This window comes from Sinocyclocheilus grahami, unplaced genomic scaffold (assembly GCF_001515645.1).
Source record: "Sinocyclocheilus grahami isolate Dianchi unplaced genomic scaffold, SAMN03320097.WGS_v1.1 scaffold307.1, whole genome shotgun sequence".
Classification (NCBI taxonomy): domain Eukaryota; kingdom Metazoa; phylum Chordata; class Actinopteri; order Cypriniformes; family Cyprinidae; genus Sinocyclocheilus; species Sinocyclocheilus grahami.
This window is the reverse complement of record NW_015505486.1, coordinates 742,492-756,136: the sequence shown is the minus strand read 5'-3', so window position 1 is coordinate 756,136 and position 13,645 is coordinate 742,492. Positions and strand designations below refer to the sequence as shown.

The window sequence follows — 13,645 nt, the reverse complement described above, 5'->3', positions numbered from 1 at the left end:
AGAGAGAGAGAGAGAGAGAGAGAGAGAGGTTCTAACAACGCTCGTCAATGTTAAAATGATTGGGGTAGCCAATCAAATCAAAAAAGGCGGGCTTTACAAGGACGAGCGCGAGTCCTATCGCAACGCTTTAGGTTAACGGTTAAAGAGAGACATAGGTACCTATAAACATTTAATATTTGTTTCACGATACGTTAGACGACTGACAGTACTGTACAGTATATCCAGTGATGCAAACTACTATTTTTGTTCAATACAGCGCTGATTCGTGTAATTCATAATTGTATGTGATGAGACAACAAACATTAAGGGAGCCATTCTGGATATTTTTAGCTTCGATTAAGGCTTTGATCAGGCATATGCTACACTGCACAAGTTTTTTTGCCCAGGTTTTTGCCCCGATTTGAAGTCTGTGGACTGGAGAGAAGTTGAAGGCAGTTGCTGAAAATTGGAAACTAAGTCCTGTCACTAATCAAGTTAGCTGAAGGTAGGTTAACTTCATTCTCAATGAAAAAAAAAAAATCATGCCTGTTAATCAAAACTATATGATGCGCAAAAGTTGAAATTATGAGATCAACATTTAAAAATACTGACAAAAATGTATAGTTATGACATTAAAAAGTCGTTAAAAATCATGAAGACATAAAAAATAAATTATGACATAAAGGTTGTTTTCTAAGTTATATTCCAGCCTTAGGAGTGAATGTGTGTTTATTAAAATAAATGCATTGCTTCATAATAATTTCTAGTTCTTTTACAGTTTTTCTTTCTTTGTCTTTACCCTAACAGCACACATACGTTCTCTTAACTCCCTATAAATTATTTAATCATTTTATTCTCTGAAATTGAAAAGACCATTACTATCTAAAATTGCTTTGGTCCCCTGAATGTTCATAGGCTTGAGCTGAAGTTTCTCTGTACCTGCAGAAAAGGGCATGAAAGCATCTCTCTTGACGAACTGGCCCTTCTCACCAAGGAAGTGTTCTGGGTAAAAGCTGTTTGGTTTCTCCCATTCGCTTGGATCCTTCAAAACAGACGTCAGCAGAGGAACTACAGTGGTGCCCTAGAAAATGGAGAAAAGACCAAAACCTTGATGTACAAGATGCACATGGCCCCACATGGATTCACTAGGCCTTATACATATTAATTCCTCTGACTGACCTTCTTGATGAAGTATCCATTGAAGGTAACATCGCAGCTGGTTATATGTGGTAGACTCAAGGGTACTATGTTGGCAAGTCTCTGAGTTTCGTGGATCACAGCATCTGTGTATGGTAATTTCTTTCTGTCTTCCACCACTGGCTGACGTCCACCGATCACTCTGTTAATCTCCTCCTGAACTCGATCTGCACACAAATCCAAAACATCCTTTGGACACCATTGAATTCAAAAATTAGGAAAAACTCTTGACATTACTGTGTTTTCACCCTGTATATGAGGGTATTTGGCCATAAGCATCAGACCCCAGCGCAGAGTCGTTCCTGTGGTGTCAGTACCAGCGACAAAGAGATTTCCCACCGTCAGCATAAGATTGTCCTGGTGAAAGTACGAGTCTTTCTTGCCAGATTTCTGTCAAATGCAATCCACAAAATGCATATTTATTCAGTTTTTTATATTCATTATTTATTCACTGAGCTAAAAACTAAAAAAATGAATATACTACTAAACCCAAAATGAAAGTAGACCCATTCAGATCTTGTGCAAACTGATGATTTTCATCTTCAGTGTTAATTTACAGTAAAAAGAATCATAAGTGAAAATGCGATGAGCAAAAAAATAAATAAAAATGAAGTACCTCTTCGCTCTGTTTACGGATGAGAAAGGAGTCGACAAACCCTCTGTGGTCGTGTGGATTCAGAGTCTCAAGAAGCCCATTGATCAAATTCGTCATCTGTTGTCTATTTTGCAGAATATTGTGTATAATAATCTTTTTGTTTTTCAGGAATGGACCCAACCATGGAAATATGTTGTACAGCTAGAAATGGACAATGAGAGACGAGAAATACTGAGTCACACGTTCTCCAAAGATGCACTATCTGTGGTAGGTTTTATGTCATTCTACAAAACAGCAGTGCCAGATAGTATTTTAACTTTGTTAATGTATTTGCTTAAAATTGTAAATTATCTATACTTTATCAAAATATATCAACATCCGCTCCTAGATGGGAAACGTATGATTCATGAACAAGCTGATTGTTTTCAGTTAAAACACTCATGTGGTTTCTTTTTGCTCTGAGAAAATTTTATTTTTCCCGAAAATATTAGTTAATGTTATCGCATTGGACTGAAATTTTGTGACTTTGTTCACAAAGGGTATAACTACTTCTAAAAAAAATTTATAATTTTCATACTTTTCTGGGGGAGATTTTTCACCTTGTTACACTTGTGATGTTCCAGGGCAAAAATGACCCGGCCTCAAAAAAATGCTTATAAATCACTCATTATGCTATATTATCAACAAAGATTGGATTCAATCTTTTTGTCAACTTCTTATCTTTCATTTAGGACTGGTTTTGTATTTATATTTGCATCTGATTAATCGTAGGCCTCATTTATCTGAGAGTAGGCACCTCATTTTTTGAGTGAAAAAAAGCATTATTTATGAATAATTTTCACAATATTAAATAAAAACTGAAAAAAATTTGGACTGTTTATCACAATAGTGTGCTTTAATGTTTAAGCAGGGAGTTTGTTTTGAAAGGCTTTTATTTTGTACAAAATGGCACAAAGTCACACTTGTGGTGTTCCCGGTCAAAAATGACCCGGCCTCAAAAGATTGCTTATAAATCACTCATTATGCTATATTATCACCAAATATTGGATTCAATCTTTCTGTCAACTTTTCTTTAATTTAGGACTGGTTTTGTATTTATATTTGCTTCTGATTAATCGTAGGCCTCATTTATCTGAAAGTAGGCACCTCATTTTTTGAGTGAAAAAAGGATTATTTATGAATAATTTTCACAATATTAAATAAAATGTGGAGAAAGTACACTGTTTATCGCACTAGTGTACTTTAATGTTTAATCAGGGAGTTTGTTTTGAAATGCTTTTAATATAATAATAATATGATAATATAGCATAATGAGTGATTTATAAGCAATTTTTTGAGGCCGGGTCATTTGGAACATCACAAGTATGATAGGGTTTTGAACACAACACAAGGCTTTGCTATTCACACTAAATGATTAATTGGAAAATTGGATTGTTTTGATCGCAGCTGTTCTCGGGTTTTGATTCAGTATTCCAGTCAGTGTGATACAGTTAACAATTGACTGAACTGTTCATGTGCGAAAAGTTGCTAATGCTAAATTTTAGTATTGATTATTGTAAATGAAAATCATATTTAGATTATGACTGTCAAATATTAGTGAAATAAATCTGCAGTAAAAGGGTGATCTGTTTAAGTTTGATTTGAGTACTTTATACAGAACAGCAAAACAGGTCCATGTGTGTAAATAATACATTTTATAATGTCTGTTGGCAGTGGAAAAAAATGTTGGTTAACATATAAATCATAATTACCATCATTGAAGTCGATCCACCAACCCGAACATTTTCGTTTGCTCTGTCGACCATTTCAGTGAATTGAGGGTCTGTGTATTCAAATCTGCTGCCGTACACGATAGATGAGATGATGTTTGACACAGCGTAGTTCACAGGCTGTGTCGTGTCGAAGGGTTTCTCTGTGAAGAGGAAACAACAAATCAATGGATCTTATGAACTAAGAGCATGATTGCATGTGTGTGTCTCAGCTTGTACCTTCAAACTTATCAAACTCTCCATTCAGATACTGAATTTCCTCTATGATTTTCTCTTCACTTCCTCTCTTGCCCATCCCAAAGTCCCGCAGGTTGCTGAGAGCGAAGCGTCGCATCTCTTTCCAGTTCTCTCCATTGGAAAAGATGATCCCTGATCAACACAAAACCATCAGACCATTAGTCTGCAGCAACACCAGCAGAAAGTTAAGCAGTGAGTTAAATATACATTAACCTTAGACCTTTGGGACATAGACAGTGTCAGCATGCATTTTATGGCAGATTAATATGTGACAAGTCATTTCACAAATGACTGGCCATGAATTTATATTTTACACATTCTGTCACCAAACATTGCTGGTAACCTACATATACTCACTTAAGCATACACAATTTCAAGCCAACAGTCCCATAATTAAAAGCATTTTAAGGGTTTTCATTATCAAAGTGGCTGGTTTGTATACATCCTTATAATCAGCTCATATTTTAGCTAATTTAATGAAAATCAATGTTTTTCAGTAGTCATACACATTTGAGTATATTTCATTGGCCCTGAGAGGCCATGAAGATCTGAATGCTTGAGCAACATCTTTGTTTTGTGAAATGTCTTACAGTTTGCACATTCATTTGGGGCAAAAAAAGAAGAAGAATCTTACCATGCTCTCTGTTCATTAATCTGAAACCAGCTCTAGTATCTCTGTCACCAAACTCTTCTGCATGGTTCACAAGAGCTTCTTTGACAGTTTTGTATCCAACTAAGACTACAGATTTTTTGGGACCCAAAAACACTTGAAATATGTTCCCGTAGGTTTTAGACAGCTGGAGAACACAGAGAAAGACATTTACACACAAATCACAAAATGTTAGGTTACTATCACTATTTGAATGTGTTTAAGTTAAGTTCACACCTCAAAAAAGGTGTCAAAGGGTCTCGTGAGGTCAAGGGTCAGCAGGTTCCCCAGCAGCGGCAGTGGTTTGGGTCCCGGTGGCTCTTTCCCTTCTTTCTGAGATTTAGATCCAGAGGAAAGCAAATACAAAACCAGAAGCAACAGCAAAGCTCCCAGTAATGTACCTGTGCTGGGAAACTGCAGCAGCGACTCGACAATAGCCATTATCTCTCTGAGCTCCTCAACTGATGCACTCGCACATTTATATCAGCTGTATAAGGGAGGGACCTAATCCTAAACATTTTCTTTGAATCCATGAGAAGAACAGGTTGGTGTGGTTAGTGTGTACACTCTTAAAAATAAAGGTGCTTCACGATGCCATAGAAGAACCTTTTTGTCTAAATGGTTCCATAAAGAACCTTTAACATCTGAAGAACCTTTCTGTTTGACAAAAGGTTCTTTGGGGCGAAAGAAGGTTCTTCAGATTATAAAAAGGTAAGAAAGAGATGGTTCTTTAAAGAACCTTTGACTGAATGGTTCTTTGTGGACAGGACAGGAACATTATTCAAGCAATAAAGCCATAAAAGCAAAAGTGTAGGTTTAACACAATCTTTGCACCAAAATTATTGCATGCTTTTTGGTTTATATACAGTATGCAATATTGTGATATTGTCTACAATTGACAGTAGTCAGCAAATAATGAGCACATCTGAACTATGACACACAGAAGTCTGTGACCTTTATTAAACTTAAAGCCTGCGTAACCTCTCACCTACCACGTTCAGATGAGTAACACCGATCTTTAATCAAAAATGGAAAAATTGTTATGAGCTCTATTATTAATTTTATATATACTGTACATATATTATAAACTTTATAAGAATTAAATCAGAGACATACGCAAATCATCAGTGTGTTTACATGAGTATTAAAACCAAAGTTTTCCTTTCTCCTAAATTTGGCAATCTGTCAGTCACAGCTTTAAAAAGCACTGCCTTGGATTCAGGCAGTTTGTGTAACTGTGTGAATGTGTAATTGAAAAAAAAAATGTTTCATATACTTAAACTTTATTAAAACTGCACATTTAAGCATAGAAGCATTGTGGTACAGGATCGATGGCCAGTAAAACTGGGCAGAAACTGTATTCGTCTTGATTTCTTCACAGCAGGTGTGAAAAAGAACTCAATTAAATTGCAATATGCTGGAAATAAAGAAGAGCTCTAACATCACTTTATACAATAATATACTAAATACAATGCGTGTGTTAGATTTTGCTGTATTTTGCTGAGCAGTAGTTTGGGTGGCTCGCCAATGTACTAGATTTCTCCAATACATAAAATAAGTAAGCTTGACCAAAGTTCTTGTGCGGAGAATAATTTATTGAAGGTAGCAGTGTAGCAGTTCTTCAGCAGTGATGTTAATATGTCATCCTTCAAACAATCTTAACCCAAGGTACTGTCTGTGAGACCAGACCTTTATACCTGGTAACAACTGTGCTACAACAGGGCTGTCCAAACTCGGTCCTGGAGGGCCGGTGTCCTGCAGAGTTTAGCTCCAACCCTAATTAAACACACCTGAACCAGCTAATCAAGCTCTTACTAGGCATATAAACTTCCAGTCAGGTGTTGAGGCAAGTTGGAGCTAAACTCTGCAGGACACCGGCCCTCCAGGACCGAGTTTGGACAGCCCTGTGCTACAAACAATACAATAACACCCCATGGAGAGCCAATGATAGTGTAACCTCATGATGACCTGATAGGACCTCTCCCATGGAGAGCCCATGATGCATTGACCTAATGCTGACCTAATGGAATAATTACATGACCCACTTGGGCCATGCTTTTGTAAACAGTTTCAGTTGATTACATCTGAGGCACAGTCACAATGTAAATGCATCTGACTAAAGATACACATAATCTTTCACTTGCTTCAAAAGATTTTATTTGTGAGGTAAAACATGTGATGCTTCCATGCAAATGTTCTTTGCACAAGCTCTGTGAAAGAGCGCTCGCGCTTCTTACCACTAGGTGCACGAAAGTTGCAATTGTGCTCTATTTAAACACAGAGTAGAATAATTTGTATTTCTCTGTACAATCAGTTACAACATTATTCATTGATTTATAATCTAGCAACACAGAAAGTTTATTTTCCATAATACTATAATTGTCTGAGAAGCTCTGTAATACCAGAAGTCAGACATGCTTTCACACATCGCTCATTATTTACGCATATACATTTACTCGGAAGAACAAGCACTGTAAAATGAGTGTAAAAAATCATACAACAATGAGGTTGTTTCTGTGTTTTCTGATTTTATTTTCTTGAATCATGAGCGTCTGATCGCACACAGTTTGTGTGGGGACGGAGTCAATGTGAGTCCGACTATTCCTTTGAGATCCAGATCATCTCCAGACACTCCTGGTGGAGTTGTGAAGTGTAGCTCTGAAGAACGGAGGTGAAAAACAGGAAGAGCTCCATCCCGGCCAAACTCTCTCCAAGACACATCCTGCATCCTAAGAGAGAGAGAGAGAGACTGTTGAATTGTCTGTTTAAAATGTTGTCTAGGTAGGCAGTACAACGTGTTTTGGAACAGAGCTAATGGGAGCTGATTTAAATACCTTTGTTGCTGCTGTAGTGAAAAATGGGTTGACATTTGTCCTCCTTTCCCATGGCTGAACCTTCACCAGACTGAGGATGATTAGCTTTTATTGCTAACTGTGTCAGGGGTTGACAGAGGTTAACATTGTGTTTTTATTTTTACGCACAAGTGCTAACAGGTTCAAGAACACAAGCTCAAGGTAAATCAATGGCATAAAATAGTGGAATTAGTATATCTGTCTTTTCAACCCATGCTTTCTCAGAAAAAAAGTTACAAAACTGTCACTGGAAGCGGCATCCTTTCAAAAGGTGCTAATATGTACACTTCAAATACAAATATGTACCATTTACGTTTAGTCGTTTAGCAGACGCTTTTATCCAAACCGACTAACAAGTGAGGACAAAAGAAGCAATCAAATCAACTAAAGAGCAATAAAATGCAAGTGCTATGACAAGTCTCGGTTAGCCTAACGCAATACATGTGGCAAGGTTGTTTTTGTTTTTTTGTTTTTTAAGGGTAGAATTTTTAGGGGTATCTTTTAGCTTTTGTACTGATCCCACTCCAGTTACAGCGTTGTACCTTTTTGCTGAGAGTGATATACTCGTAAAACTCTACAAAATGAATCAAGTGTCAGCCAGTTCCCCAGCCAGAAGCAACAGCAATGTAGTAATGTACCTGTACTGCAGAAGTGATACAACAACAGCCATATTACAATCTGAGCTACCTAAATGCTAAAAGTCTACCAGCTGAATCCACGTGATTTTACTGGAATGCCACCATGTGATTCTGATGGAAGTCATCCTGTAAATCAAAGTAACCAATAGATACAGTAATACAGGGCTGGTATTTTTATGTCAGAGACCACATCGAAAATCTTACTTAAACCTGGAAATGGAGAGAAAATTCACTGATCACTAACATTTGTGGATGTACTTTGAAGACCAATAATTTTACAGTTAATCGTGGTGTTACTATTGCAATCTGTTTATATAAACGGGCATTATTGCAGATAACTAGATCATATTTAGCATATTTTAGCCTCCTTTACAACAATATGTGTATTGCGTTTGACTGGCTGCCACCAAAATTCTTAAGCATGCTCAGTTTATACCTATTAACCTTTAATGTCGAAACATGAACAATAAGCAAAAAACACAGTAAGGCGCCCACACAGCCATCACCACCAACAAAAACAATGTTTGCCAAAACAACAACAATGCATTTTTCTTTAAGTAGCGGAAATTAATCTCCAACACTTGACTCTTCACGCGCTTCCTGCCAGTGGGCCTGGAAAAAAGCTCGCTATTACGCTTTATTTAAATACAAATTAGAATACCTTTTTATTTCTCCAAACTATCAGTAACAACATTCTTTATTGATGCATAATCTAGCCATTAACCTCAAAATGTTTCACTCATATTACAGCGCTTTACTCATTTTGGAAGTTTTGGGAATTTCACCTTATTTTTAAACTGCGGAAAAAAACTATTTTCTGTGAATGTGCGAGATGTCCGGTTCATCAGCCACTGTAGAGAAATGATGAGAAGTATAAAGTGCAGTGTGTTCATAATTAAGATAATACATTAAAGGGGTCATTCTTATTTTAATATGTTCCTTGATGTTTACTTATAATATTTATAACGTTTTTTGCACAAAAACAAATAAATATTTGGAGAAATTATTATTTTCAACCCTCATTCTGTCCCTCTCTCTAAAACAACCTGTTTTAAGGAGATTGAAGTTTCTGCAGAGCAAAAGTGGGCATTTCTGACTTTGTGGGTGTTTTCAAACTGCTGTGTGTTTCTAAATCATGCAATGAAAATGATCCCCTTACCTGACCTCACCCCTAAAGCTACCCATCACTATGACGTCAGCCAATCAGGTAACATGGTCGAAAACACCCCTCTGTTTTGGCCTCACCCACCAATCTGGTAACTCCCATTACTTTCCTGCAGAGACCTATACTTGGTTTTAAGGGGCAGGTCCTTTAAGGCATGTCAGGAATCTGTCTGTCACTGTTATGATTGGCTAACATCATTGCATAGGAAACAGTGTCAACGCCCCATCACTATGACGTCAGCCAATCAGGTAACATGGTCGAAAACACCCCTCTGTTTTGGCCTCACCCACCAATCTGGTAACTCCCATTACTTTCCTGCAGAGACCTATACTTGGTTTTAAGGGGCAGGTCCTTTAAGGCATGTCAGGAATCTGTCTGTCACTGTTATGATTGGCTAACATCATTGCATAGGAAACAGTGTCAACGCCCCCTCACTATTGCATGTGAGTGTTTTGACCATAGACTGTAAAAAAAAGATGGACAACGCATCTCCAATTCCTTCCACTATAGAAAAGTGAAGCCAAAGCACCTCAGCTGCCATCTTGAGTAAATGACGTCATGTGGAGCCAGAGTCTGCACAGTAGAGATTCGTTTGGAGCCAGAGTCTGCGCAGTAGTGTCGTGAACTGGAGCCGGGGTATCAAAGTCCCGCCCAAACTCCCACAGACCCAATCACAAGCTCACAATCATGACACCACACCCCGTTTTTATAGCATCAAATAACTACCTAGAAGCAAACTTCTTAGAAAAACGAACACTTAAACATAAATCAGCACGATAAGAACTACCTCAAATGATGGAAACCATCTTTGGGAAAAAAATTTATTTTATTATTTATTTTGTCTCACGTCCCATTAGATTACATGGAGAGGGCGGGGTTTAAGACCTGTACTGCAGCCATACACCTGGGGGCGATCGAGACGCTTTGGCTTTACTTTCAGGACTCGTGCGGCACGCTTGGTTTTGACAACATGATCAAAATAAAATGGGCATTTCCAGACAAAGCAATATGAAATAATTTACTTACGGTTTGTGATGCAGCTGCAGTCAGATCTAGTACCACTTCATCTTTAAACAAATGTTTCTTTGTGAATTCTCCATGACACTGTGCCTCGTTTACAAAACAAATTACTCCGAACAATCCTCTGACACGATCTGGGATGCCATTAAAAATTAACTATCCACTTGTTCCTTATGCGGGGATTCTTCTGATGTCTGTACAAAGACGTGAACGAGCTGTTTAAACCAAACTCGTCAAAGCAAAGTTTTTTCACTCCATTTGTCCTATTGACAAACGCAAGCGCATTTAAACATAGCTGTCACGGTCTGCTGCTGTGTTGGAGCGAGGAGCTGAAGGAGCGAGGAGACGGGGAATCCAGAACAAATATAGATTTATTTCACACAATGGAACTCAGGAACACACACGTAGCAGGGGATAGACGAACAATACCGGACGAAGAAACTAGGAACAGGACTCACTTTAAATACACATGACTTGACGAGGGGATGACGAGACACACCTGGGAGCAATAAACAATCAACACATGGAAAAACTAGGTCAGGGCAGGCACATGGAGGGGGCAAATCACACAGATAGAGTCCAGGGGCGTGACATTTCGTCCCCCTCCCGGAAGGGAACGGGTGGGAACTTGGGAGGAGGCTCGGGAGGAGGACAGGCACCCGGGAGGAGGCCAGCAAACAGAGTCCAGGAAGGTGACAACGGAGGGAGGAGCCAAGAAGAAAACAGAAGGAGCCAGGGTGGATCAGAAGGAGGGAGGAGCCAGGGAGGAAACAGGGGGGACTTGGAGCATGCAGCGCCAGGTGGGACCCAGGCCACAACCATGATACCGACCCACAGTGGAGCCAACGGAGGGAGGATCAATGGAGGAGGAAGGGCTGACGACTCCGGGGGGCCAACTGACTGCTGCTGAGCAGGTGACGGAGGAGCTCGAGGTGGAGACAGAGAGCTGATGAGCCAGGGCGACAAGGAGGATCCTGAGGGCCAAGGCGGAGCAGATGGCGCCGGCGACCGAGGCGGAGGTGGGGAACCAGAAGGCCGCGGTGGAGCCGGAGCGACAGAGAACTGAGGAGGAGCCGAAGGGATGGAGGAGCCTGACAGAGCCGGAGGGACGGAGTCTGGCTTTGTTCCAGATCAGGGGTAGACACTCTCCAGACACCAGATGAAAAGTTTGTGCAACATCTTTGTTTTACGAAATGTCTAGCTTTTACAGTTTGTATATATACATTTTGGGCAGAAAAAGAAGAATCCTACCATGCTCATTCTTCATTATCCTGAAACCAGCTCTAGTATCTCTGTCACCAAACTCTTCTGCATGGTTCACAAGAGCTTCTTTGACAGTTTTGTATCCAACTAAGACCACCATTTTTTTTGGGAGCCAGAAACACTTGGCATATGTTCCCGTAGGTTTTAGACAGCTGGAGAACAAATCAAATCAAATCAAATCTCTTTATTGTCATCGTGATTGATGTGGGGGGGGGAAAAGTAATTTAAAGCAGTTTAACATAAGGCTGCAACATAACAAAACCTGAAAAAAATTAATACTTTCGCAATGCACTATTTATACAACAGTTCTTTCTTGTCCTTGAATCTGATTGGCTGAGAGGAGTGTGATATTCTAGTGGTATTGGAACCATTTGTATCACTACATTTGCAGTATTTCTCACAGCAAGTGTCATGGCGGATGCCCAAATCCACTATAATTTTATAAATAATACAGTTTTTGTGTCACAGAATGTAGTTTTAAGAGTTTTTTTTTAGGAGAGAATGTACTTGTTTAGACTTACAATGTGCGTTTTGTTAATAAAGATAACGTCTGTTTGAAAATTTGCTTCAACGTTTTCAGAGATGTGAGCTCCAGGCCGTCAGCAGCCATTCAGCGATCATGAACCCACCAAGAGCAGCCTTACCTCGACCAGATCTTCTAGAATTTGCCGCTGGCTCTGATATAGTGGTTAAACATGAGATATAATTCGAATAATTCAAAAGGCCAGTCTTTGGTCTCATTAATCTATTATTTGTTCCATGTTTATTAAATATTATTATTCAATAAATAATATTTTATGTAAATAATAGTAGTATTTAATAATAGTATTTAGTATTGGGAAATGGTGTGTGTGTTCGTGATGGTGATTTTAGTTACATTATTCCGCCGGCGAAGAGACGAGTTATGAGTGTGTCAGCAGTAAAGACTTTTATTTTAAAAGAGACTGAAAGAGGGCTGTAAACAAGGAAGTTATTTTTACTTTAAACAATATCTTGTAAGACAGCCAATAAATGTACTAAGCAGCGCTGTCATTGGAAATCACCCTCAACAGATGAAAGGATAGTACGACAAAGATATTGCTTTCCTCAGCTGACATTAAAACTAGTGTTTTATTGTGAATATGAGATTGAGCTAAAGAATGAATCAAACTCACTCAGTCCATCTCTCTCTCATAATACTTTACATAATAGAGTGAGCTTTTAATACAGTAATACAATAAACTTTCAATGAAGCAACATTCCTTCATTACTAGTTCTAAAGTGACATTTTGGAATTAGTAACGGAGGCTTGGGCTCAGGTGTTAAACTGTCAAACTTTAGATTTGAATCCTTGGCGGAAGGAAGACGTTCTGCACAAAAGAGGGTTTGTTGTTGTTTCTTATATATTGCGCATACATTACATACACACACACACACGGAAAATCTTTCATATATTATTATCTTTACAATAACAATCAGCCACACACACAAATCCTGTTAGCACAAAGTTCATGAGTGCATCTCTCACCTCTGTCACACTTCAGCCTGGAGTGACTTCACACCAGCTTTCACAGACCTGATTAGGCAATATAATATTCCGTCAGATGTGTCATGTGCACAAAGTGGCCCTGTCAATCAAATCAGCTCCCAAAAATGGGTCATATATATGGGTTCTCTCGGAGTCATATAATGGTGCACAGTTAGGACAGGTTGTGTGATGCTCATTCTTAAAAACCCAGACTACATTAAATACACATTCACTTACAAGAATAAAGGCCCATTCACACCAAGGATGAAAACTTGATATCATTTTAAAAATCGTTTAATTTAAAATAATGGCAGAGTCCACACCAACTACAGTGATAACGATACAGAGGACAGGGTTTCTGCAGACTTGAACAAGTTAAATTTAAGACTTTTTAAGACCTTTTTAATACCACCTTATATGAAATTTAAGACCTAAACCTGTAATGGAAATATATATTTTATTATAAATTTATAAATTAAAAAGAAAACAAAATATCAATGCTGTAATAAATGGTATTTATTACTATGATATACAGTGAACTTTTCATGTCAGCAGACAATATTCTATACAAAATATCCCTGCAAAATAACTGCATCACTGAGATTTTTGGTGGAGTAAACTATTTATTCTGAAGCAATATTTTCATCAGTGTTCTATCAGCTTTTACATACTTAAATCTGCATATTTACCTTTACAAAGGCCTATTTTTAACCTTTTTAGATGTATGCATCATCTTACATGTCAAATTATTACAATTTATCAATAAATTCAATA

General features: G+C 38.3%; 1 protein-coding gene and 1 long non-coding RNA gene across 3 annotated transcripts in view; both read right to left on the bottom strand.

Annotated features, from left to right (window-relative positions):
- LOC107601586 (cytochrome P450 2K1-like) overlaps positions 1-4,942 on the bottom strand; it is a 13,025-nt gene extending 8,083 nt beyond the window's left edge. For both annotated transcript variants that reach the window (XM_016293830.1, XM_016293829.1), the window contains exons 1-8: positions 4,664-4,942; positions 4,412-4,574; positions 3,760-3,909; positions 3,523-3,683; positions 1,793-1,972; positions 1,425-1,566; positions 1,159-1,343; positions 919-1,060 (exon numbers count right to left, since the gene is read on the bottom strand). In XM_016293830.1, coding sequence (XP_016149316.1) covers positions 919-1,060; positions 1,159-1,343; positions 1,425-1,566; positions 1,793-1,972; positions 3,523-3,683; positions 3,760-3,909; positions 4,412-4,574; positions 4,664-4,867 — 1,327 coding nt within the window. In that variant the 5' untranslated portion in view covers positions 4,868-4,942. The remainder of the gene's footprint in view (positions 1-918; positions 1,061-1,158; positions 1,344-1,424; positions 1,567-1,792; positions 1,973-3,522; positions 3,684-3,759; positions 3,910-4,411; positions 4,575-4,663) is intronic.
- The window catches only part of LOC107601587 (uncharacterized), a 19,578-nt gene extending 10,374 nt beyond the window's left edge, over positions 1-9,204 (bottom strand). The window contains exons 1-2 of the long non-coding RNA XR_001610948.1: positions 9,111-9,204; positions 6,509-6,510 (exon numbers count right to left, since the gene is read on the bottom strand). This is a non-coding gene — a long non-coding RNA (uncharacterized lncRNA). The remainder of the gene's footprint in view (positions 1-6,508; positions 6,511-9,110) is intronic.
- Positions 9,205-13,645: the final 4,441 nt, after the last annotated feature.